At 45.6% G+C, this 24,321-nt stretch overlaps 1 protein-coding gene across 2 annotated transcripts in view; it reads right to left on the bottom strand.

Annotated features, from left to right (window-relative positions):
- Nucleotides 1–24,321, bottom strand: part of HINT3 (histidine triad nucleotide binding protein 3) — a 129,046-nt gene that overhangs the window by 30,986 nt on the left and 73,739 nt on the right. For both annotated transcript variants that reach the window (XM_085611815.1, XM_085611814.1), the window contains exon 4: nucleotides 17,124–17,250. In XM_085611815.1, the coding sequence (XP_085467941.1) occupies nucleotides 17,124–17,250 (127 nt within the window). The remainder of the gene's footprint in view (nucleotides 1–17,123; nucleotides 17,251–24,321) is intronic.

Below are 24,321 nucleotides of genomic sequence, written 5' to 3'. Positions count from 1 at the left end.
CAGTACCCCCATCACTCTAACCATAGCTTTGTGGCCATTATGCACAACATGGAAAAACTTCACGCACATGATCAAAAAACAAACATCTTTCCAACTACACACCCAACATGCCAGAGCTTGCTGCCAAGGTAGGAAAGTGCTTCAGCGTTCCATATGGGTTAGTAAGCCATACATAAATGCGGCTATATGATACCATAAAATAGACACACTGTAGAATGTAATTTACTGAGGAGGAAACAGCCGAAGAGTATCACCTTTCTCACGTTTAACAGCCCTGACTCCCAGGGCATAATAGATGCAAGAGTGTGATGTGAACAAGAAGGAAGTTTTGGAGCGCGCAACCAAGATGGACGCGTAGGCACAGGGCTCCCGGGACCCTCGCGGCCTCCCACGTCTATCCTGGCTATAATCCTGTTATTCTGAAGGAATATTACTGGTGAACCGAAGCGGAGGTGATTCCCGTTTTCAGGACTTAAATCGGACTTTGGGAACTCGACTTATCCTGTACTCCAGAAAGAGGCCTGCTCCGTGGCGCCACCCCGGACTTGGGTTGGCATGGTCCCCGAGCTCCAATCGACACTAGGGTCTTGGGCGGGCATCCCCCCCCCTGGTTTCACTTTCGTTTTTGACTTTCCTCTACGAGTCTGGTGGCGGGCGCTCGCAGTCGCTCGGTGTTGGGACCGAGCTGTAGCGGTCGAGTGGCGTTGACAAGGGGGCTGTCCATCAGTCAGGTGGACTCCCCAGGGTGATTGCTGCGTCTAACAGGTATACTGGATCTGCCCTCCCTGCAGAGTGATGACGACCCGGCTGGACGGCGACAAGCACAAGTCTAGAGCTCCCCGGAGGGGTAGCTACGTGCAAGCGAACAACATGGACCGCTATGCCCAGCAGAAGGGATCTCCCGGATCGAGTGGACTTTCAGATGCAGCCAAGGAGGGCCCGTCACCCTCGACGGAATTGACACTACAAGACGTCATGGGTGCCATCGACGCCATGAAGGCCTCGGTCGGCCAGCAATTTGACTCGCTGGCCCACAAGCTGGACACCGTGTTGATCGATATCAACTTGCTTAAGGCTGATCTGTCGAAAACTAGTGAGAAGGTCAAATCACTCGATCTCACGTCATCTGGCCTCAAGACGGATGTCTCGGAACTGCAGACGGAGATCCGTAGTTTGCGGGCCCTCAGCGACCTCTCTGCCAAGAGACTGGAGGATTTTGAAAGCAGGGCCCGGCGGAATAACGTACGCATCATCGGTGTGCCGGAGCGGTCGGAGGATGGGCCGGTCGATCTCTTTGTGGAAGATCTGATCCTGACCAAATTAGCGCCGAAAGGCCTCAGCAAATTCTTCACGGTGGAGCGGGCACACAGAGTTCCGGGGGGCCGGCCGAGGCCTGGGGCCCCACCGCGACCTATCATTGCCAGGATATTTAACTTCAGGGACAGTGACGCAATCCTGCAGGCCTCCCGTGTGCATGGCCAGACGAAATATGACAATGCAGATATCAGTTTCTATCCTGACTTTACACAATCGGTGCAAAAACAGCGAATGGGCTTTATGACTGTCAAGCGGCGGCTGAGGAACATGGGCTTGAAGTACTCTATGCTTTTCCCGGCCAAGTTACGCATTGAATCGGAAGAACGGACTCATTTTTTCGACCGGCCCGAGGCGGTTGAGGACTGGCTTGACACCTTGCACCGTCGGCACGGCGGGGAGGAACGAGCTGCTGATGTGGGTGGTGGATCAGCGGACCAAGGGTGAACGAATGACTTGTGGTTCCTTGACAATTTTGTGTTCACCCCCGACTTGGGTTTGATGTACTGGTTTTTCTTTTCTAGGACTGCATTACCCTTCCTTCATCATTGGGAGGCTGCGGGGTATCTGGTGAGACTCTTCCTCCTCGGGAGGGTTTTTTTTCTTTCTTTCCGTAGAGTAGGTTCATGGGGGGGCGACAGGCACACTGCAAGTTGGGGTGGCTTAATGGTCTTGTGCAGGGGTGCAGGGTGGGGGGGTTTGTAGCGGGAGTTGGGGGGGTGGTGGTAGCGGTGTTCTTGTGTGGTGTTCGTTTTGTACCAGGCAATCAGTGTGCTGTTTTTAGCTCTCAACGTGGGTGGGGTGTACGTTGCTGTGGGGATGGGGGGTAGGGGACTGCGCATTTTAGCATGGAATGTAAATGGTTTGGGGGACCGATTGAAGCGAGGGGTGGTGCTACAATATTTGAAACGTCTCTCTCCTGATGTGGTTCTGTTACAGGAGACACATTTGGTGGGACACTCATGCCATGCTATGAATAGAAAGGGCTACCGTTTGGTGGCCCACTCTGGTTTTACAACTGGCTCCAGAGGGGTGGGCATTTTGGTTCGATCCTCTCTCCCGCTGGAAATTGATGAGGTAATACATGACGACCTGGGGCGCTACGTGGTGTTGGTGGGTCGGTGGGAAGGACAGACTTTGTGTTTGGTTTCAGTTTATGTCCCCCCGGGGTTGCAAACCACTACCTTTGCGGACTTGGGAGGGTTGCTGCTTGGGCTCCCGGAGGGCCTCTTGCTGGTGGGTGGTGACTTCAATTCTGTGGTGTCGGGTAGAGAGGATCGGCACCCTCCCAGAGACCTCCCCGGGGCGCACTCTTGGCTGGGTGGCTTTATCGACACTATGGGGCTTGTGGACTGTTGGAGATCAATGCATCCGGGGCTCGCCCAATTTACATTTCACTTTGGCGTGCACGGCTCCTTATCTAGATTGGACTATGTACTGATGCCGGCCGCCCAAGCCCAAATGATCGGGGAGGTCAGACATCTGGCCCGTGGCATCTCTGACCATTCCCCGGTCCTGCTCCACTTAGATGTGGCCATGGGGGCAGAGGGGAGGGTGGCCCCGATTAATCCCTGGTATTTGCATGACCCCACAACTCGTGCCCTTTTGGTTAAGTCTCTGGACCGTTATTTTGAGGAAAATCAGGGTTCAGTCTCCTCGGCCGTAACGTTGTGGGAGGCTTTCAAGGTGGTCATCCGTAGGCAGGCCCTATCTTTGATCTCCCATGCTAAGAGGCGTAAAACTGAGGAGGTGGTACGCCTGGAGTCGGACATAACTGACTTGGAAGAAGATCTCGGGCGGGGGGTCACACGGGACAAACTCCATGCCCTTTGCCTGAAACAAGCGGATTACAAGGCGTTGGTTACGGATGCTGCCAAGCTCGCTAGTAGGGAGCAACAGGGGCGCTTGTATGATGTTGGTGACAAGGCTGGAAGGTTGATTGCATGGCTGGAGAGGAGAGAACGAGCGAGTCGTGTGGTCCCGGTGATTGTGCGTGCTGATGGTGTGAGTGTTACGGATCCGAGGGAGATTGTGAGCTGCTTTGCGGACCATTTGCGGGGCGTCTACTCTCCGGTCTCGGAGAGGCCAGAAGATGACTCTTGCCAATTGTTGCGAGATATTGCATTGACGTGCCTTTCGGTCGATGATAAAGAACTGCTGGACGCGGCGCTTACAAACGATGAGATAGCATCGGCGATTCGCTCGGTCCGTTCAGGAAAGGCTCTCGGCCCTAACGGCCTTCCGATCGAGCTTTATAAGCTTCGTCCAGATAGGTTGGCACCCCATCTCCGCGAGATGTTTCTTGCATCCCGAGCGGCCGGCGCCCTGCCGCGTGATCAACGTCTAGCGACCATTGTGGTGCTCCATAAAGAGGGCAAGCCGCGTGATTGCTGTGCGTCTTATAGGCCCATCTCACTCCTAAACGCTGAACCTAAGATTCTCGCTAAAGTGCTCGCTAATCGTCTGATTAAAGTCATCGGTGACCTGGTACATCCGGACCAGTCTGGTTTTATTCCGCATCGCAACACCGCGCTGAACCTGCGGCGCCTCCATGGAGTCCTCGCGAGAGTTGACTCTATTCGGGAGCCTGCCATTTTGGCGTCACTGGACGCCACGATGGCGTTTGACACGCTGGAATGGCCGTATCTCTGGGCGGCGCTGGCTAAGTTTGGTTTTGGACCTGGGTTCATTGGATGGGTGAAGTTGTTATACGTGGAACCACTGGCACAGGTGGTGGTAAATGGTAGAGTCTCTGCCCCCTTTTTGCTTGGCAGGGGCACGCGGCAGGGTTGCCCCCTGTCCCCGCTTCTCTTTGCTCTTGCGTTGGAGCCCCTGGCGGCGTGGCTCCGGTGGGAACCCTCCATGACAGGTATTCGGTGGACACCGACGTTTTAGGATCGCGTATCACTCTACGCAGATGATATTTTGCTCTATCTCACCTCCCCGCGGAAATCGTTGATAGTGCTATTTGATGTACTGAACTCCTTTGGTCGCAATTCGGGGCTTGTCATTAATTGGGTGAAATCCTGTGTTTATGTGCTGGTTGGCGACCCCCCTCTTCTCCCGCGTGGCTGTCCAATTCAGATTTCACATTCTGGATTTAAGTATCTAGGTATCCACGTGTACCTCGATCCGGCGGTCCGTTATGCTCTGAATCTGTTGCCCCCGCTCCAGCGGCTGCGGGCCGATGTAGCTCGTTGGCGTAGGCTCCCGCTATCGCCGCTTGGCCGGGCAGCCTTATTCAAAATGATGTCTCTTCCACGCTTTTTGTACGCATTGCAGAATACGCTGGACGTGGTGCCCGCCCGATACTTTGGTGAGGTAGAGAGCTTACAGAGGCAGCTAGTTTGGGATGGGAGGCCGCGCATTGCTCTCACTAAACTGACCCTACCGTGGTATGACGGTGGCATAGCCCTCCCTGATATTAGACGATACTATTGGGCGTTCCAGTTGGTGGCGGTGAATCATGGGACATACGGCCCGGCGGTGAACCCCGCGTACGAGATGGATAAGCTACTGTTGCCGGGCAGAGATTTCAATAGGGCGCTTTACTCTACGAAGGGAAGTACTAAATTGACCGGTCCTACGAAAAATGCGGTGCGCGCCTGGCATTGCGCCACCGCTGCTACGGGATGGACGGGCCGTCTGTCTCGTGCGACTCCACTGTATGCGTCGGATGCGTTAGGAGGTTTATGGCGTTCGAAAGGCTTTGAGAAGTGGGATTTGATCGGAATTAGTCGTGTGGGGGATCTTTGGACGAAGGGCGCTTTTAAATCGTTTGAAGCTCTTCAGACGGAATATAAGCTGAGCGATAGGGAGTTCTTTCGTTATGCGCAGATGCGCCATGCGCTACTTTCCGCTTTCCCGAATCCTGCAGCTATCCCCGAAGCCTCCCCGTTGGAAGATCGTTTGCTTGATGGTTATCTTTCGGATAGTACTATCTCCCTGATCTATAAAAAACTGATTAATACTCGAGCGGACCTCCTCACGCATTTGCGAGAGGTCTGGGTCGCTGATGGCCTAGAGTTGGATGATGAGGATTGGGTCGCGGCCGTAGCCTCACCGAGGGAGGTTGCTATACTGGCTCGCCTTCGATTTGTGCAGTTGAAGATACTACATAGGGTCTATGTCACCGGTCCCCGCTTGCTTCACATGGGTTACACAGATGATGGTTTATGTCGGCGTGGTTGTGGCTTGCTTGGTACTTTTCTTCATATTCTGTGGGAGTGCCCGAAGGTGATACGTTTCTGGACTGGTGTACATGCAGTGATGGAGGAGGTTACGGGTGTGGCGCTGCTCCCTGAGGCTCGGCGATGTGTGTTGAATGTATGGGAACCGACTGACTGCGATGTGGCACAAGAACGCTGGGTGACTTTGGGCAACATGATCGCTAAAAGGGACATTGCGCAGCTCTGGGGGTCCGGTCGGCCCCCCACAGTTACGAAATGGAAAGAAAACATGGATTGGTGCATGTTCCGAGAGAAGACGGTTTACGTGGCCAGGGGCAATCCTAGGGCATGGAGTAAGATGTGGGGTCCCTGGAATTCCTATCGGGGAATATCTGCGCCCCCCCCTTGGTGGTCGCACCAGACGTGACGATGTCCCCTTGACTTTGATGTTCCTGGTCGCTTTGCGGGATTGAGGACCGTTCCTCTCCCGGCCCCCCCTGCCCCCTTTTTCACACGAATAACTGTGTATTTGGTTGAGTTGTCGCTGTTGTCCCCCGCCCATGAGAGAGCAAGTCCCTGTTAATTGAGTTCTTTTGCCTGGTATAAGTTTCTTTTTGTTGTTTTCTTTATAAAATAGTTAATAAGAAACCTTTCTGTAGTACTATGTTCAGTTGTGGGCGGCTGCAGCCGTTATGCGTGCGGCTCGCTCTGGCTCTTATGACTGCATATTATTGTCTTACATTAGCGGCTGGCCCCTGCGGTTGTAGGCCCATGACTGTGAATATTCGATGTGTAAATAAAGGTTTTCAAAAAAAAAAAAAAAAGGAAGTTTTGAAGATATTAGCAAAACTGTTATTGTGGAAATTAAATGGTGGAAACTCTAGCGGGAAATGGTATTCGCATCTCCATTAGCTGATCTGTGCCTCAAAGAACTAAGGGGACCACTCAGCTCGCCAACAGTAAAGGCCTGCTGGGCAAATGGAGCTCCTTAACCATTTACTAAATTACCCAAAATTGGAAAACACTCCTCTCACTCTACACAATTCAAAGGAAAAGGTGAGATGAAAAACACTTTTTTAAGGGGACGCGCTTAAGGTGAGACTGAGACTAATCCTTATTTTAAATAGGAGCGCCTGGATAAGGGCTCCTGCCACGCTTTCTACATTTTTTTTTTTTTTTTTCAGTTGCTTGTCATCTTTATTTTTCAAATTCCAATACACGGACCAGCCGACACGTGTTTCGTCTTACAAAGACTTTTTCAAGGCTGGAAAGATAAACATATTTACTAAATACATTAAACTACAGTAATATATGTATTTTTTTTCTTTCTTTTTTTTTTTTCCTTTTTTATTTACAACAAACAGTCAAACAGTGAGCAGTGTGACAGAAAGCAAGCATAGTACAAATAACTTATAGACAACAATAATAGAGAAGGGACAGGGTGAATCGCTTAAATCCAATTCGTTACTGGGTCCCAAATTTTTAACCCCTGTCTTTTTTTCTTTATCCCCTTATGCTTATACATAGCCATTTCTATATGATAGATAGAGAGCAGCTTGCATTGCCATTGATGGAAGGTGGGAGGTTCCTTATTAATCCATCGAGAAGTAATACAGAGACGGAACACGGACATACAAATAAACAAAAATGCTTCTTCAGCAATAAGTCTTTTCCCTGATTGATCTGCTTGAACACCAAAAATAACCAAATCAGGAGAAAGTTTAACAGCTATCCGTAAGTTGTTATTAATAAAAGATTCAATATCAGTGATGAGCCGGGATAGTTTTTCGCATTTAAAAAACATGTGAATAGAGCCCGCGTCCACCTCATTACAACGATTACATCTTGATTCGCCGCTTGCCTTCCACTTAGCTAGCTTGGCGGGGGAATAGTAGAGATCGAAAACAGACATGTAGTGCTGGCTTTGCAAGGGCCCATTAAAGAGTACCTTCATAGATATATCAATAGATCTACTTATATCGATCTCTACTATATCCAGCTTCCTTTGCCATTTGCTCTCTATAGAGGATAAATCATCTTCAAGGTGATTAATAATCATTTGATAAGTTGGGCCTATTTTATTTATTTTCTTGATAGTTTCTAGGATCTTATGAGGGTTCATACAGGGATTGGTTAGAAGTCCTTTTGATTCTAAAAAACTCCGAATCTGAAGATACTTAAAAAAATGATGATGTGATAAACCATATTTGGTTTGGAGAGCCGAAAATGAAACAAATTGAGCCTCTTCATATAGATCGCCTAAGATCTGTATTCCGGAAAGATACCAAACTCTGATAATTGAATCATGAAATATCGAGGGCAAGGCAGAGTTATTAAAAATTGGGGAGTAGTGAGTAGTTTCCCCCAGACAGAGAATTTTGTTCCTAAATTGTCGCCATATTGTAAAACAAGCTAGAATAGTCTTGAATTTAGTTTTTTTATAGTAGCTGGGTTCGATAATTTTAACTAAACATTGGGGTGCTGCCTTACCTAGCAATAATTCATAGACTGAAGGGTAGGCAGATTCTTGAGTAACAGTGTCCGAAAAAAGTAATATCCCCATAGATCTTAGGGAAATGAGCCAATAATACAGCCGAAAATTAGGTACGCCCCACCCCCCTTTTAGCCTAGGCAAAAAGCACCATTTTAACGCACGACGAGAGCGGTGATACCCCCACAGGAATCTGGAGATCATTCTATCGATTTTTGTAAAATAGTAAGACGGAAACAAAAGCGGTATAGTGCGAAATAAATATAAGAATTTTGGTAAAATTAGCATTTTGTTGATATTGACACGACCAAAAAGAGAAAAGTGCAAGTTATTGAGTCTCTCCAGAGTTTTATTAGAGAGATTCAAAACAGGGTCGATGTTTAAACGAACAATATCCTCCACCTTGGATGATATCGTTCTCCCCAGATATTGGGCATTAAGATCAAAAACCATTTCCTTAGGTCGACCGAAATCAGAGTGAATCAATTGAGTTTTGGCCATGTTTAATTTATAGCCAGATAAAAAACCAAATTCTTCCGCCAAAGATATAATTTTTGGTAATGCACGGCCGATGTCTAAGGTAGTTACAGCAACATCGTCTGCATAGGCAAATATTTTGAAGAGATTGGTGTTGATTTTAACGGGTATGATGTCTGCCGCAAGGGATACATTACGTAGATACGGTTCTAGATATAGAGCGAACAATAAAGGAGAGCAAGGACAACCTTGTCTGGTCCCTCTTGTGATCGGAAAGCCCTTTGAAATAGAATTGGTTATTCTAATGGCGGCTTTAGGATGGGTATAGAGGGCTTTCACAGCATTAATATAGGAAATAGGAAACCCCATCCAAAGCATAGTGGACCAGAGAAACTCCCAAGAGACCCTGTCGAACGCTTTTTCTGCGTCAAACAGGGCCACCGCAACCGGAGATTCAGAAGTCTGAGCCCAATCTAATAAAGCTATTATTTTTTTAACATGGTCAGTAGTGTCTCTTTTCAATATAAAACCATGTTGTCTAATGGAAACAAGAGTAGGCATCGATGGATTCAGTCTGTTAGCGAGAATTTTGGAGTAGATCTTACTATCGGTGGGAATCAGAGAAATAGGACGATATGAGCCTAGTTCTTTGCTATTTTTACCCTTTTTTTTTTAAATTACTATCGTTGCAAGAGACCATGACACAGGTGGGTTGCCAGAAAAAGCCGAGGAAAAGATCTTAATTAATTCTGGCTTTAAAATTCGTCTGAATACTCGATAAAATTCCAGCGGGATAGAATCGGGACCCATGGCTTTCCCAGCCGCGAGACCAGTAATGGCGAGTTCAATCTCATCCCAAGTAACTGGGGTACTAAGACACTCCGCATATTCTGATGGCATTTCTATAGTATGAATCTGATCAAGATATTGTTTAATAACGGAGCCCGGAGCACTATCCGATTGACGGTAAAGCAGTTGATAAAATTCGTTAAAGGCGGCAAGTATATCTTCTTTAGAGGTTTTAATGCCCCCATGAAGATCTTGAATTTTGAGGATCTCATTAAGAGTGGTTTTTTGACGAAGTCTGTGTGCTAAAATTTTCCCGGTTTGTTCACTTAGTTCATAGCTTTCAGTCCGATACTGATTATGATGTGAGACTACTTGATCAGCTAAATGAGCATAAACACGGCTGCGTTTGATCGATAGATCCAATTGAGATTCCTCTAGATCACGATTCAGTTTAATACTTTCAGCCAGCCGGATCTCTGCATATAAGACTAAATCGCAGTCCCTTTTAAATTTATTCCGCTTATCCTTTAATTGAAAATTGGAATATTTTAATGTCTCTCCCCGTACCACGGACTTAAATGTGTCCCAGACTACTGGGATTGAGGCTGACTGATTATTTAACTCAAAAAAATCCTGAATAACTCTAGTCATAAATTGAATGTAATCTGATTGTAGAAGTAGATTCCGTTGAAACGTCCACATGGATTTGTGCCCTTGTTCGGCAGATGATATACTGAGCTTTAAACAGAGGGGATTATGATCCGACAGCAGCCTAGGCAGAATTTCAACCATAATTTTACCCAGAAAAAACTGAGATAAAAAAAAATAATCGATCCGAACATGTTTCCTATGCGGAGCAGAGAAGAAGGTGAAGCCATACTCATCAGGGTGAACAGTATGCCAAGCATCGGATAGAGCATTATCCAGTACCAGAGATCGGAGGGCCTTGAAAGACCGCGGCTTCAGTCCTTTATACCTAGAATTTTGTCTGATGTTAAAGGTAGCGTCGATATGAATATTAAAATCCCCACAAAGAATAATGGGGATACTGCAAAGAGAAAGTTCCAAATTAAGATAATTAAATAGCTCTGAATCGTCGAAGTTGGGACCGTACACTGAGTAAATCAAAAACCTGTTCTGATGAATTAAGAGTTCTACCATGACCCAGTGGCCCCATTTGTCACCAGCACTCTTAATTAGAGTGCCCAAGTTCCGACGCATTAGTATGGCTACACCACGTTTAATACCGGTCTGCTTAGAAGCCACCAGCACTTCCAGCCCCAGGCTTTTTAACAGACCCCTTTTCTCCCATGATAAATGCGTCTCTTGGAGGCAGAGTATATCTATTTGCAATAAATGGATCATTTTTGACAAAATACCTCGCTTCTTCGGATCATTAAGACCATTAACATTGAAAGTACAAATTTTAATTATCTTGTCCATTGAAGTACATAGCAAAAGGGGAAGATTAGGAAACTAGAACTTATCAGACAAGGCTCGAGATATAATTGAAAACAAACCAAATTAAACAAAGTCATTGTTTTACCTAGTATTGAGGCATTAATAAACCAACCTAAATGGAACTCAGTAGCTTGCAAATAACAAAACATTTTCATTTTCACTATATCTTGCTCACATTGGACTGATGTTGAGTTACACCCCCACCACCACCACCACCCCCCCGCACCCACCCCTGAAGCCTTCCCCCCACCCCAACTCCACCCCCCACCCCAACCCACCTTATGAGGCACAGGGATAGCCAATCCCTAGGGTCACCGAGTGCCCCCCCTGCCCCGCTCCCAGATGACCCGAGAAGAGAAAAAAGAACAATTCCAAGATCAGCTTAGACCAGCCAATAATATCAACCTAACAAATCTATATCATGGCTATCACATTTGAATATAGTTCTTTTGAAAATAAACGTTAGGCATTGAATCATAGAGAGTCAAGATATTCTTTTGCAGCAATTTCTGAAACAAAAAGTCTCGTTTGATTTTTGAAAATAACTTTAAGTTTGGCTGGATTTTGTAAAAAAAACGTAGACCCTTTTCCTTGAAAACCAGCCATTAGTTGTCTTAACAGCCAACGCTTAGCAACAGTGGACTGACAAAAATCCGGTCTAACAAAGAAACAGCAGCCCTTAGCAGAACGCCTTTTATCTGGTCTGGCCAGATCGAAAATAGCTTCTCTTGCTAGAAAGTTATTAAATCTGACCAGAATTGCTCTCGGATACTCTCCCTCTTTTGGTCTAGATTTGATTTGAAACGGAAAGCGATGAGCACGTTCGATGATCAGAGGCCAGTCCCAGGATGTAAGTTCGGGAAATGCTTCCGATAAAAGATCGCAAATGAATTTCCGAATATTTGACCCCCCTAGATTTTCAGGAATTCCAAGCACACGCAAATTGTTTCTCCGTGATTGATTTTCGATCTCAGCGAGCTTGAAGCCAACATCATCCCGTTGTGCTTTGACACTAGCAAGTTCTTTTTTTTGAGTGGCAACTTCATCTTCAAGAGAAGATATCCTAGTTTACGCTTCCAGAACTATGGTCGTCATGTCAGTACAAATTTTTGTGATACAGCGGACAGCATTTTTTACTTTTTGACAAGTACCTTGTGTACGAGCGATCTCAATTTTAGTATCTGATCGGTGGGCCAACATAGTTTGATAGATCATAGAGAGAGTAACTTCCGGAGAGAGATCGGAATCCGGTGCTTCACGGATATCTGGGTCACTTGAAGGATTAGTTTGAACAGATAAAGAATCTGCTGCATCATTAGACTTATTCCGGATAGGAGGTGTTCTCTTAGCCCTTCCCTTGTGCTTTTTTACTGTCGCACTGGAGACAGGTGACGACATCCGTATCTTCCCCTGGGCTGCTGTCTTCTGGATAGTCAGCCCAGTCCCTATCCATACTTTCGTCAGATGTGAGATCAGACATGGAAAAAAAATTCTCGTTGGACTCCAGAACAGATTCCTGACACAAAGTTTCAACAGGTACTGATAGGGGCGGGGCGGATGAAGACAGAGAAATGATCTGAGCATTTATGATAGCGTTAATGTTCTGAGCCACCCCGTCCCCATCCCCGTCCACAGCAGCTTTAGTAGAGATATTTGGAACTACAGCTCCCAGAATGCTGTGCGATGGAGGTCCAGGCGCAGACACAGAATTGAGAGAGCGCGGCGCCTCGGGCACAGAATGAGAAACAGAGTTTGAGGAGGCGTCTGCAGGTGGGGAGAGAGTCGATACCGATACACTCGGGCCAGCAGCGTTTTTAGAAGCTTGCCTATTAAACAATGCAGGAACTGTTTGGTTAAGAGCCTTACTCGAGACCTCACCGCCTTTGTTAGCAGTTTCCAGCATCTCCACGCCAGCGTTTTTGTTCTTGCCGCTGCGCGTGTTGAGCGGCTTGGATTGCTGATTGGGATTTTTCTGCGGCATAGTGTATACAGAGTGAAGCGCCGTCTGTCTCGCCCAGCAGAGCAAAAAAATCCGGGTGAGATTGCGTGGTTGAGGAAGCCGAATAATGAGGGGCCACATAGACAGCAACGGAGGTGTATGCAAGTAGCCCCGGCATCAACGAAGTCAGGAAGAGTCCGGTCAGACAAACAAAGGATCAACAGCAGCAACGGCAGGACTGAAGAACGCGATAGCAAAGCCGGTAGCAGCAGGCAGCACCAGAGTCCAGGTAGGAACCACGAAATCGCTCCGGTGATCGCTCCGGTGATACTCCTCGCCGCGCCGGTAAGTCAGGGCTATTGCTGCAGAAATCAGCGTAGAAACGGGATCTAGTAGTCAGTCAGTCTCGCATCAGACATGGGCTCTCCTCGGGTCAGAGTTTCTGGGAGTGAGACGGTGAGCAGCTCACACCGCTGGACTAGCGGTCGCCATCTTGCCCTTCCCTCTGCCACGCTTTCTACATAATTGAATTGTTTATCAGGAGCGCCTGGTAAAGGGTTCCCAACTCGCTGTTTAACCTGTATATCCACCTGCTTTTTAACAATTCACTTTGCTAATTTCACTGTTTTTAAAACACTTCGCGCCTATTATTGCACTCACCGCCGATAGCAGCACACGATCCCCGGTCCACCACCGATTATTCGGGTTGAGTGGAGGGATTCACCTGCTACAGGAAGGGACCGGTACTTCCGGCAAGCCCTCCAATCAGCTGATCAACAGCTGCTCGTAACACCCATAAAGCCAGATGGCACTCGCTTCGCGCAGCGGGCGCGCCAAAGGCAAGCCCGTCTGCACCTGGACCGCGCCCAGGGCCTCACCCCCTAGCCCATGTAAATCAGTTATGCAACTTAATTTAAGCACCTACATCAGCAGACAACTACAAAACATAGCTACTACCTCCAGGGATTCACAAATATGCCCCTGTCTTACTTCAGACATTGCACGAATTTACGTTTTAGTACCTTGCAAAAAATGTCGACACATGTCCACCCCTAGTAAACACCCTGCTTCTATCAACGCTCAACCACCAATCCTCAAAAACAACACCATCCTTGCTGCACTCATTAATGCCCGCTCTCTGCCTAAACATAAGTATGAAATACTCTCCTTCCTCGAAAATAACAAACTTGACCTCCTATTTTTAACTGAGACTTGGGCTGACCCCTCCTCATGGCCTGACTTTGCCACAGCAACCCCGGATGATTTCTGTGTTAAAAGATTAGACAGAACCAAAAAAAAAAGGCGGTGGTTTAGCACTTATTCACCGTAACAACTACACAGTTAAAATAGAAACAATCCCCACCCAAAATTGCGAAGCCTTCACCTTTTCTATATCACTGACCAAATCATACACCTTTAAAGCTATCCTACTATATCGCCCTCCCGGCACTCGTACAGAATTTCTTTCTTCATTAGATCTCCTAGCAGAACCATCAGCAGGAGAAGCCAACTTTACCATCTTGGGCGATTTTAATTTGCATCTTGAAGCTAACAATGATGAGAATACCTCAGCTTTACTCTCAGAATTTGAGTCCTTAGGACTCTCCCAACTGGTAACCAAACCCACCGACCTAGCTGGCCATACACTCGACGGATTATTCACCAACAAACATATCTCATTAAAAAAATTTCTTCCTCTAACATGGACAGACCATTCCACGGTCCTCTTCAACATCAATACTGAACATAATACACAACCGCGTCAACCTCCCTCCCCCCTCCCATTTTAAAGCCTGGAACAGCATCTCCCCTGAAGATATAAAATCACACCTAAAATCCACCCATCGAAACCTTCCAGACAATCCCGACCGAGCAGCCATGCACTACACACAATGGCTCCACTCAGCATTTGACATCCTGATACCGATAAAAAATGCCTCAAAAAAATAGAAAGACTCCATCCGCCCCTTGGTTCTCAGAGGAATTAAGACTAGAAATGCAGAAACTCAGAACGTCATTGGCGCCGAAATTACGACAACACTATGAAAACACGTTATAAAGAAGCACTATCCAAATATAAAAACCTCCTAATCACTGAAAAAAGTCAATTCTACCTGAATCAAATTGAAACATCTCAGGACTCTATGAAACATCTATATAAAGTCGTCACTAAACTCTCAGGACCTGATACTAGCCCCTCGATAATCCCTACACAAACTTTCTGTGATGATCTCGCTAGATTCTTTCAAGGTAAAGTCATCCACATTTATTCCAACTTTTCAGCTCTCATCGCTACAAATAAACAATCTATTACAACCAACACAGATTCTTCATCAAGCAATTTATTAACATCACACACCACCAACCACGACCCCTCTACCTCCTTTCCAGAATTTAAAAAGATCACTACAGAATACATTAATGATCTCATGTCCATTTCCAAATCTGGATCCCCGAATGACCCCTGCCCACCTAGCATAATAAAACTTATACCGGAAATCATAGGCCCTGAACTAGCTAACATCTGCAACTCTGTTTTCAACAGGAATATATCCTTCCATCTGGAAAGAAACCGTGATCAAACCTTTACTCAAAAAACACAATCTCAATCCCACAGACTCTAAAAATTATAGACCAAATGGCAGGTCTTCCTCTCCCTGCAAAGATTATTGAAAAAGTGATGAACATTCCGCTAGCAGACTATATAGAGACCAACAATTTCCTGGACGACACCCAATTTGGTTTTAGGAAAGGTCATGGGACAGAAGCAGCTCTCATTAAAACAGCTGACGAAATAAGGACAACCATGGACAAGGGAGGCACCGCGGTCTTGGTGCTGCTGGATCTCTCAGCAGCATTTGACATGGTCGACCATTCAATCTTAATCGATCGTGTCTCAGCCATAGGTATCAAAGACAAAGCTAAAGCCCTACTAACATCCTTCCTGGCCAACCGTACCCAACATGTAAAACTTGGTAGCTACAACTTCCCTTCCTTTTCCCTGCCTTGTGGAGTCCCTCAGGGATCCTCGTTAAGTCCCACCCTGTTCAACCTATATGTTTCAGACCGTGCCAAAATTATCAAGGCACACGATCTGCGGCTCCCGTCCTATGCTGACGACACCCAGATTGTGTTGGAAATCCATGAGAATGGCAAGTTAATTGCAGAAAACTTTAAGAAGGGAATGTCTACCATTAGTACGTGGATGGCAAATAATTGTTTGAAGCTAAATTCCGAGAAAACGGAAGTGATGATTTTCGGAAACCTATCCCCCAGCTGGTCTCCTTCATGGTGACCAGAGGAACTAGGTTTCCCCCCGGTCCCTGTGACCAAGGTCAGAAACCTTGGAATCCTGTTTGATGACAAACTATCTTTCATCCATCATGTCAACTCGGTCATCTCATCTTCCTTTTTCACGATTAGGATGATAAAAAAACTTTTACCCTTTCTTCCTTCCAGTGCAGGCAAAACTCTAATCAGCACTCTCGTTATGTCGAAAATAGACTACTGTAATGGCCTACTTATTAACGCACAAGAAAGAGTCTTACATAAACTACAGATGGTACAAAATGCAGCAGCTAGGACTCTCTCGGGCACGCCCAGGTTTAAATCCATTTCAGGAGTGATTCGACAACTACACTGGCTACCCATTAAAAGCAGAACAAAATTCAAGGCATTGTGCATAGCTTACAAAGCAATACACAACTCAGGTCCTGAATTTTTTTAAAAAAACATATGCCTTTACAGACCAAATAGAACCTTACGTTCATCAGATCATCTGTTAACTGTCCCAAGAACTAAGAAAGTCACTTGGGGAGACAGAAGATTTATTGTTGCCATGGCTAAACTCTGGAACACACTCCCTTTACACATCAAAACTACCCCTACCTTATTGCCCTTCCGCAAACAAATAAAAACGTGGCTATTCAGTAAATAATCCCTCCTCTCCCTCTTCTCAACCAAGCTGTCCATAGCGCCGAGACACCTCAGGGTATTTGTGCGCTCAATAAATTGCTTAAATAAATTAAAAAACGTTGTCATTTAAATTTCACCGAATGGCTAGCTACCATAAATAGAATCTATACAAACCCTGTGCACTGCGTCATCATGCCAAAAAGGTTCAATACATTGAAATAAACAAAGATGAGCATAGAAGGACTGGGAGCAACAACAAAAAAATAGCCGCTAGAGGGGGATTCTCAATGACAAATCGTGCAGTTATAAAAATAAGACAAACTTCCTCATTCCACATTATTTATGTAATTACAAAGCCTGTAACATTAGTCACACGTTTTCCGAACTTACTTCCCAATATCAAAGTAAAGCTTTCCCTTCTGCAGTTCCCTTAATGCAGCTTTATCTTTTTTCTTTTCTAATTATGTCCTACCGTGAACAAGAGAAACTACGCACACTTGTTACCTATTAAAATATGAATATGAATCCTCTAAAGCCCTTACAGCGCAATCCTCAACAGTCCACTTACCGTGATAAACCAGTATGAATTTACTCTGTAGATCAACCTGGACAGGAATCCCAGCTGGCTGGCAGGGGCCAGAACATGAAGGTGCAAATGGGCTATGGTACAAAATGGAGGCCAGTGGTAACCGATCCTAATAAATGAAAGAACGACAGCTGGGTTTCAGTATTAATGGGTATTACTAGCATGTAGTTTGTTTTCGTTGTCATCCTGTTCATAGCGGTTATTGTTTTTATTCAAATCATCGCATTCAATTTATATTTGAAACCATGGTATGCAAAGCCTTAAGTAAAAAGAGCAAAAACAGCAAGATCAAATATACATTTGCTCACCATCAACAAAAAGAATAAACAATAAAACTAAAATGTATACCCCCATGAGACCGCTAATAAAAACCGGTTCAAACACAGGCAGAATTCTTTTTAAAAGTGCAGTAAACTGGGAAATAACTAAGAAAAAACTTTAAACACAATAGTACCAATAGGCCATCCTGGTGTCACTTAATTTCAGAATAACTTTAAAAAGAGTAAGATTATTGGGTTACAGAGGATAAGGGCATGTGTATAAATGTGTCTTTTTAGGTCTGGCATTAGCCAAGACCTTTTGATTTCACTAAAATTCTATCAATAATATACTTACCTCCAAGGGCTTTCCACCAGCTCTCTTCATTCACTGGTTTGTTGCAGTCATTCACATTTTGCTTCCTCCTCCTATAACAAGGGCAGTTGGTCAGCCTACTTCAGCCACTGGCTGACTTGAACTGAGTGACTGCCTTTTGCTCTTTAATAAGGTGCACACCTGCCCACAAGCTCTTCAGTGCTAGTGTTTTTGCTTTTACTTTAATACTTTAGTGTTGCCTTTGTGTTTAGGGCGCTTTCTCCCACTGTTTGTGATATGAGCAAAGGGCAGTTACAAGCTTTGCCAGTTCTTGTCCACTGTTCATGCTGCTGCAAATTACTTTTGGAATGGCCTTTTTTTATCTGAATACTATTTCACACCATACCAGATTGGGCCAATTTGAAACTGTTCTTTATAAAGTTTATAAAGTTATCCTGTTTTCACCATCCACACAAAGAAGTGCATTTATAACTGCTTTCCTTTATATTACACTGGTATGCATTTTAATTGAGGACCACAATTACACTTGGAAACCAGTTTAGCCTCTATGTCCTCCTAATATGGGTTTCTAGTTTGCTTTCAGTGCTCTTGTATGTCGTGCTTATATAGACTTTTTATTATTTTATTAGTAATGTAAACTGTGTTGTTTACTCCAATTCCGGTTCTATTTATCTATCCATCCATCCATCCATCCATAGGTGTCGGTGTTAGACCAGACAGCCTTAGGGTGGTCCCCCCCTTTGACTTTTTGCCTTCCTCCTTCACTTTTTCTGACCTCGTTTTGGTGGAATTAGGACTCTGAACACTTTATCACTGCTAACCAGTGCTAAAGTGCATATTCTCTTGCCTTAAAGCATAGTAGGATTGGATTATACTAAATTGGCATATTTAATTTACTTATAAGCCCGTAGTAAAGTGCACTACATGTGCCCAGGACCTGTAAATTAAATGCTACTGGTGGGCCTGTAGAACTGATTGTGCCACTCACTTAAGTAGCCCTTTAAACATGTCCCAGGCCTGCCACTGCAGAGCTTCTGTGTGCAGTTTACACTGCCATTTCGACATGGCAAAAAAAAACCTTTTGCCATGCACAAACCTTCCTTTTTAAAACATAAGTCACCCTTAGGGTAGGCACTCGACTGCCCAAATGGCAGGGTGCAATGTATTTGAAAAGTTGGACAGGTACTTTTAAGTTTTACATGTTCTGGTAGTGAAAAACTCCTAAATTCGTTTTTCGCTACTGCAAGGCTTATATCTCCCATAGGATAACATTGAGATTAGCGATTTACATTTCCAAATGAGAAAATATAACTAATTTATGCAAAAGTTGGTCGCACACTGCTCGTCACACCAGCAAGTTGCCCCAAAGGACTGTGGTGAATGTAGTGGCGACGGCGGGTACGCCTATGCCACGATGTGTAAAAAGAACAGTATGTGTTGCGTTAGCCATCCCTGGACACGTGTTTCGAGGTAGTTGCCTCTCGTCAGCAGGGAGCAGGTCAGTGTAAAGGGGTGCCGTGTGGACTGCCAAAATGTAATTAAAACAGGTCAAGTACCTCTCATGGCGCGCAGGTGCAGATCCAAGGCTCGTCAGCCCGTTGGCTCAAGGGAGCCGTAATGAATTATGCAAAAGTTGGTCGCACACTGCTCGTCACACCAGCAAGTTGCCCCAAAGGACTGTGGTGAATGTAGTGGCGACGGCGGGTACGCCTATGCCACGATGTGTAAAAAGAACAGTATGTGTTGCGTTAGCCATCCCTGGACACGTGTTTCGAGGTAGTTGCCTCTCGTCAGCAGGGAGCAGGTCAGTGTAAAGGGGTGCCGTGTGGACTGCCAAAATGTAATTAAAACAGGTCAAGTACCTCTCATGGCGCGCAGGTGCAGATCCAAGGCTCGTCAGCCCGTTGGCTCAAGGGCCAGGAGAGGTACTTGACCTGCTTTTAATTACATTTTGGCAGTCCACACGGCACCCCTTTACACTGACCTGCTCCCTGCTGACGAGAGGCAACTACCTCGAAACACGTGTCCAGGGATGGCTAACGCAACACATACTGTTCTATTTACATTTCGTGGCAGAAGCGTACCCGCCGTCGCCACTACATTTCCCACAGTCCTTTGGGGCAACTTGCTGGTGTGACGAGCAGTGTGCGACCTACTTTTCCTCAATTTAAACGGCTTCCTTAAGCTAACGGGCTGACGAGCCTTGAGTCTGCACCTGCGCGCCAGGAGAGGTACTTGACCTGCTTTTAATTACATTTTGGCAGTCCACACGGCACCCCTTTACACTGACCTGCTCCCTGCTGACGAGAGGCAACTACCTCGAAACACGTGTCCAGGGATGGCTAACGCAACACATACTGTTCTATTTACATTTCGTGGCAGAGGCGTACCCGCCGTCGCCACTACATTTCCCACAGTCCTTTGGGGCAACTTGCTGGTGTGACGAGCAGTGTGCGACCTACTTTTCCTCAATTTAAACGGCTTCCTTAAGCTAACGGGCTGACGAGCCTTGAGTCTGCACCTGCGCGCCAGGAGAGGTACTTGACCTGCTTTTAATTACATTTTGGCAGTCCACACGGCACCCCTTTACACTGACCTGCTCCCTGCTGACGAGAGGCAACTACCTCGAAACACGTGTCCAGGGATGGCTAACGCAACACATACTGTTCTATTTACATTTCGTGGCAGAGGCGTACCCGCCGTCGCCACTACATTTCCCACAGTCCTTTGGGGCAACTTGCTGGTGTGACGAGCAGTGTGCGACCTACTTTTCCTCAAGAGAAAATATAACTAGTTCAAGTTTGGTGTTTCTGGAATCCTAATTTAAAATCCTAACTTATGGTGAAGTCGGATTTTAAATTATAATTCTAAAAATACCACTTTTAGAAAGTTATCCTTTTCTTGCTTTAGCCATGTGGTGCCTGAGGCCTGTCTTTGGTCACATCACTGGGTATAGTTGGGCTCTCTGTATTACTCTTAGACAGTCGCACACAATGGGAGCTTAGGTGTACCTGAGCGGGCCATCACTGGCAGGATGGGAGGGAGGAGCTGGGCTCAGCCTCACTCCTTCCTCAATAGGCTCCTCACAAAGGGCTGCATACCCCCTGTAGTTATACAGTAGAGAATAAATTACTAGGCAATCCAACAATTTAATATGTAAACCAATAATCATAGACTCAGTGTAAAAGATCAAATAGCGCAGTGTCTATAGCTAGAATTATTTAATTATCAGTTATTTAAGTTCATAACATTCATTGATAAAATACAAATTCAATTACATAAAAAGCATATTTATTTCAAACATAATCAAATATCATAAAAATACAATTAAAAAGACCCAAAATGTGGCAGAAGTTAAGTCTTCGACGTGCGTTTCGGCGCTAAATGCGCCTTCGGCGGGATTTGCCCCAATATGATATTAAAATGATTGATGAATAGCACGAAGTTCAATGAACGTGATGTGCCGTGTTTTTAATCTGGTCTGTTTTAAAATCTCTGAATATTAAGGTCTCCCTGTTATTGTCTAGGGAGTTTTCAATAAGGTTGATATTTTGTTATCTTCCACACCGATGAAAATCTGATATAAAATAGAATCACGAGCTGATACGGTATGGGCAGTCCGCTAAACTTGCGACCACACATAAATAAAAGGCCAATTTCTTATGGCCGATATATCTGTGAGTTGGGGAGCCGTGCTGAATGGCTACAGGCTTCACCTCAATCGTGTTTCGTTCATTCCATAATAGGCTCCACACAAAGGGCTGCATACCCCCTGTAGTTAGTCTGGAGCCAGGGAGGGAGGTCTGCAGACTTCAAAGGCATGGCTCTAGAATCTTCTCCACACTTCAAAGGAACAACTGAGTATAAAAGAAAGATCTAAGACACCACCACTTCAGTACTCTTCTGGACCTGTACATACTCTGCCAGGAAGGGCTGCTGTGAGAATGAGAGCACACACGGGATCTTTGAAGATATCATCGGTATGTCTCATCATACCTTTAAGCATAGGTAGAGTGTGGCTAGCTCTTTTTGTGCTACTGAGCGTTTCAAATAGGAAACCTTTCTCTAGAGATTCCTCTGTACCCCATGATATTCTGCAGCTCTTGCAAATAATTCTAGATATCCTACATTGTCATCAAGAGGGGAAGGCTTTGTAGGGTAAAGATCTAGGTTATCTGTGGGTGAGTCTGTGTTATAATCCTTCCAGGGGTCTACTGGTAAAATATTGCCTCCCCCTCCATCTCCATCTCCATCATCATCATCAGGTGGTGATTAGTTGTGTAATCAATAAATGCTGCAAAGATGGTGTAGTTGGTGTGGGGGAATGTGGTGATGGAGGGGAGGGGTTAGTACTTACATTCTTCCTGTTCAAAGGAATATGGTAAAGGGTGTCCTCTGACTCAGGTTTGCGTTTTTAAGGTGATTTAGTAAGAACACATCCTGTATCTGGATTTATATAAAGTTCCTTTAGTTTTGGGTCCAATTTGGGTTTTGGGGCGTCGAAAATCGGATCCTGCAGCTTCGCAGAAACACTTTTAGGTTTTGGCACCGAGGATTGTGGTGCCGGGGTAGAAAGACTTTTCAGTGCAGAAGGTTTCGGTGCCGAAGGAGGCTTCATTTTTGGTGTCAATGATTTCGGCTCCAAAGCAGTTTTCGACTTCGAGACTGAAGGTTTCGGCTTGGTGCCAGACTTTGGCAGACTCGTGTTTCGGTGCGAGCTGGAAGGCGGGGCGTCAGAAACATCTGGTCAGTTACGACCGTGGCCCAAAGGCGGGGGTGGGACCGAAGCCTTTGTTTCGGCGGAGTTGGAGTTTGGGTCAAGGGGCGTTTGATACTCATGGGACGATGACCTTGTGGCAAGTCTTCTTCCATATCTGAGTCAGATTCTGGAATGGAGGTAAGTTCTTCTTGTTCTTCTTCGGCCCCTCATGCGTCGAATTTGTGCTCAGATCCTTCGCCAAAGATGTCCGGTGTGTATTTGATGTGGAGCCCGACAATCATGGAGCGTTTTCTTCGATTGGAATGATCTGCATGTGTCGCAGTCCTGTTCGTTGTGCTCCACAAGTTTCACACGTTGTGCGAGTCGGTGCGCGGTTGCTTGGTGTGGCACCAAGGGCAGAATATGAATGGAGTCTGTCCCCTCAACTGCAAAGTGGACCGACCCGGTTAGGGCAGATGGCCTTCCTGAATATCTTCGATCGAAATAGTGGTTTTCCTCGACGGATACGATACATGGAGAAGTGGGATACGTGTTTGAAACAATACCGAAACAGGTAGAGTGGACTGCCCACCGAGGGGAACCTGAAGAAACAGTTTCGAAGGAGAACGCAGCAATACACATCTGAACCAGATGGGGGGGAAAAAACAATCTGGAGTCGATGCCCATGTGCACTATCACCGAAGGGAGGCGTCACCTACCTTGTGACTGGAAAGACTTCTTCAAAGAAAAACAACTTGCAAACATCCGGACCCAACACTAGATGGCAGGATTAAGCAAAGCATGTGATCTACAGCTCACATGCCTCAAACATATTTATACATAAAGAATTGAACAAATGACAACAAGAAATATAATAATATACAATTTCACAAAATAGAACTAACCTAATGGAGACCAGTGGCACCCTAACCTACCAGGATCCTATCTAAATATACAACACTAAACAGTAAGGACATCACACTGCACCATTTTTTATGAGCACAACTTGTTATAAAAGTACTGTTCATTCTAATACAAAATCTTTTAACCCCTTCGATGCTGCGCAGATTCCGCCGCTGTGCTGACGGAATCTTGCGCGGGTGTGGTCATGACGGAATGGTTCCGTCATGAGCACAGCTCAACCGTGGGTCATGACGGAACCATTCCGTCATGAGCACCGAAGGGGTTAATTTAGCTGATGTTCGGATGATCCTATCCAATCTTACAGTTCAATCCACACACCCTTTCCTTCTCTCCCGAACACTCTTCTATTCTTTCACATGCACCATCTCCCGGCTCTTGATACACATTATCGCATTCTCCCATACCCAATCATCTTCATTATGTCCTTTTCCCATACCTCCATATTACTACATCTTGCAATGTGACGAATGTGCCATAAATGATTGTCGCCGAGTCTTGCCGAATTTTTCAAACACTCTGACTTAGAGTGGTTCAGAATACATTCTCTCACCTTTAGGTACCTTTGCAGCTTTCTTGACCTTCACCCATTCACCTACCTCCAACCTTTATTCCTTTGCTCCTTTCTTAGCATCAAAATAGTTCTTGTACATACAGTATGCCTTCAAGGTGTTTTCCTTCACTGTCTCAGGTGACCATTCTACCTTTCGGGTACTGTTCATCCATTTAAGAGTATCTTTAGTATATGGCTCTCTTTCCCCCCATAAACACAATAGGACTAAAACCCATGAGCGAAGATGTTAACCTATATCCCCACAGCATTTCTTTGACTTCCACCTCCCATTTTTTCCATTACAAGTAGCAATTTGAATTGCACAAGGTCACTGCAAGTTTCAAACCATTCCTTTGAAGAAACTCTTCAACTACTGTAGACTTAAAACTCAACAATTTCCTTAGTAAACCCGC

The sequence above is a fragment of the Triturus cristatus genome, chromosome 6, assembly GCF_964204655.1.
Source record: "Triturus cristatus chromosome 6, aTriCri1.1, whole genome shotgun sequence".
NCBI lineage: Eukaryota > Metazoa > Chordata > Amphibia > Caudata > Salamandridae > Triturus > Triturus cristatus.
Note: the sequence above shows the minus strand (reverse complement) of the source record. Positions and strands in the feature narration are given on the sequence as shown.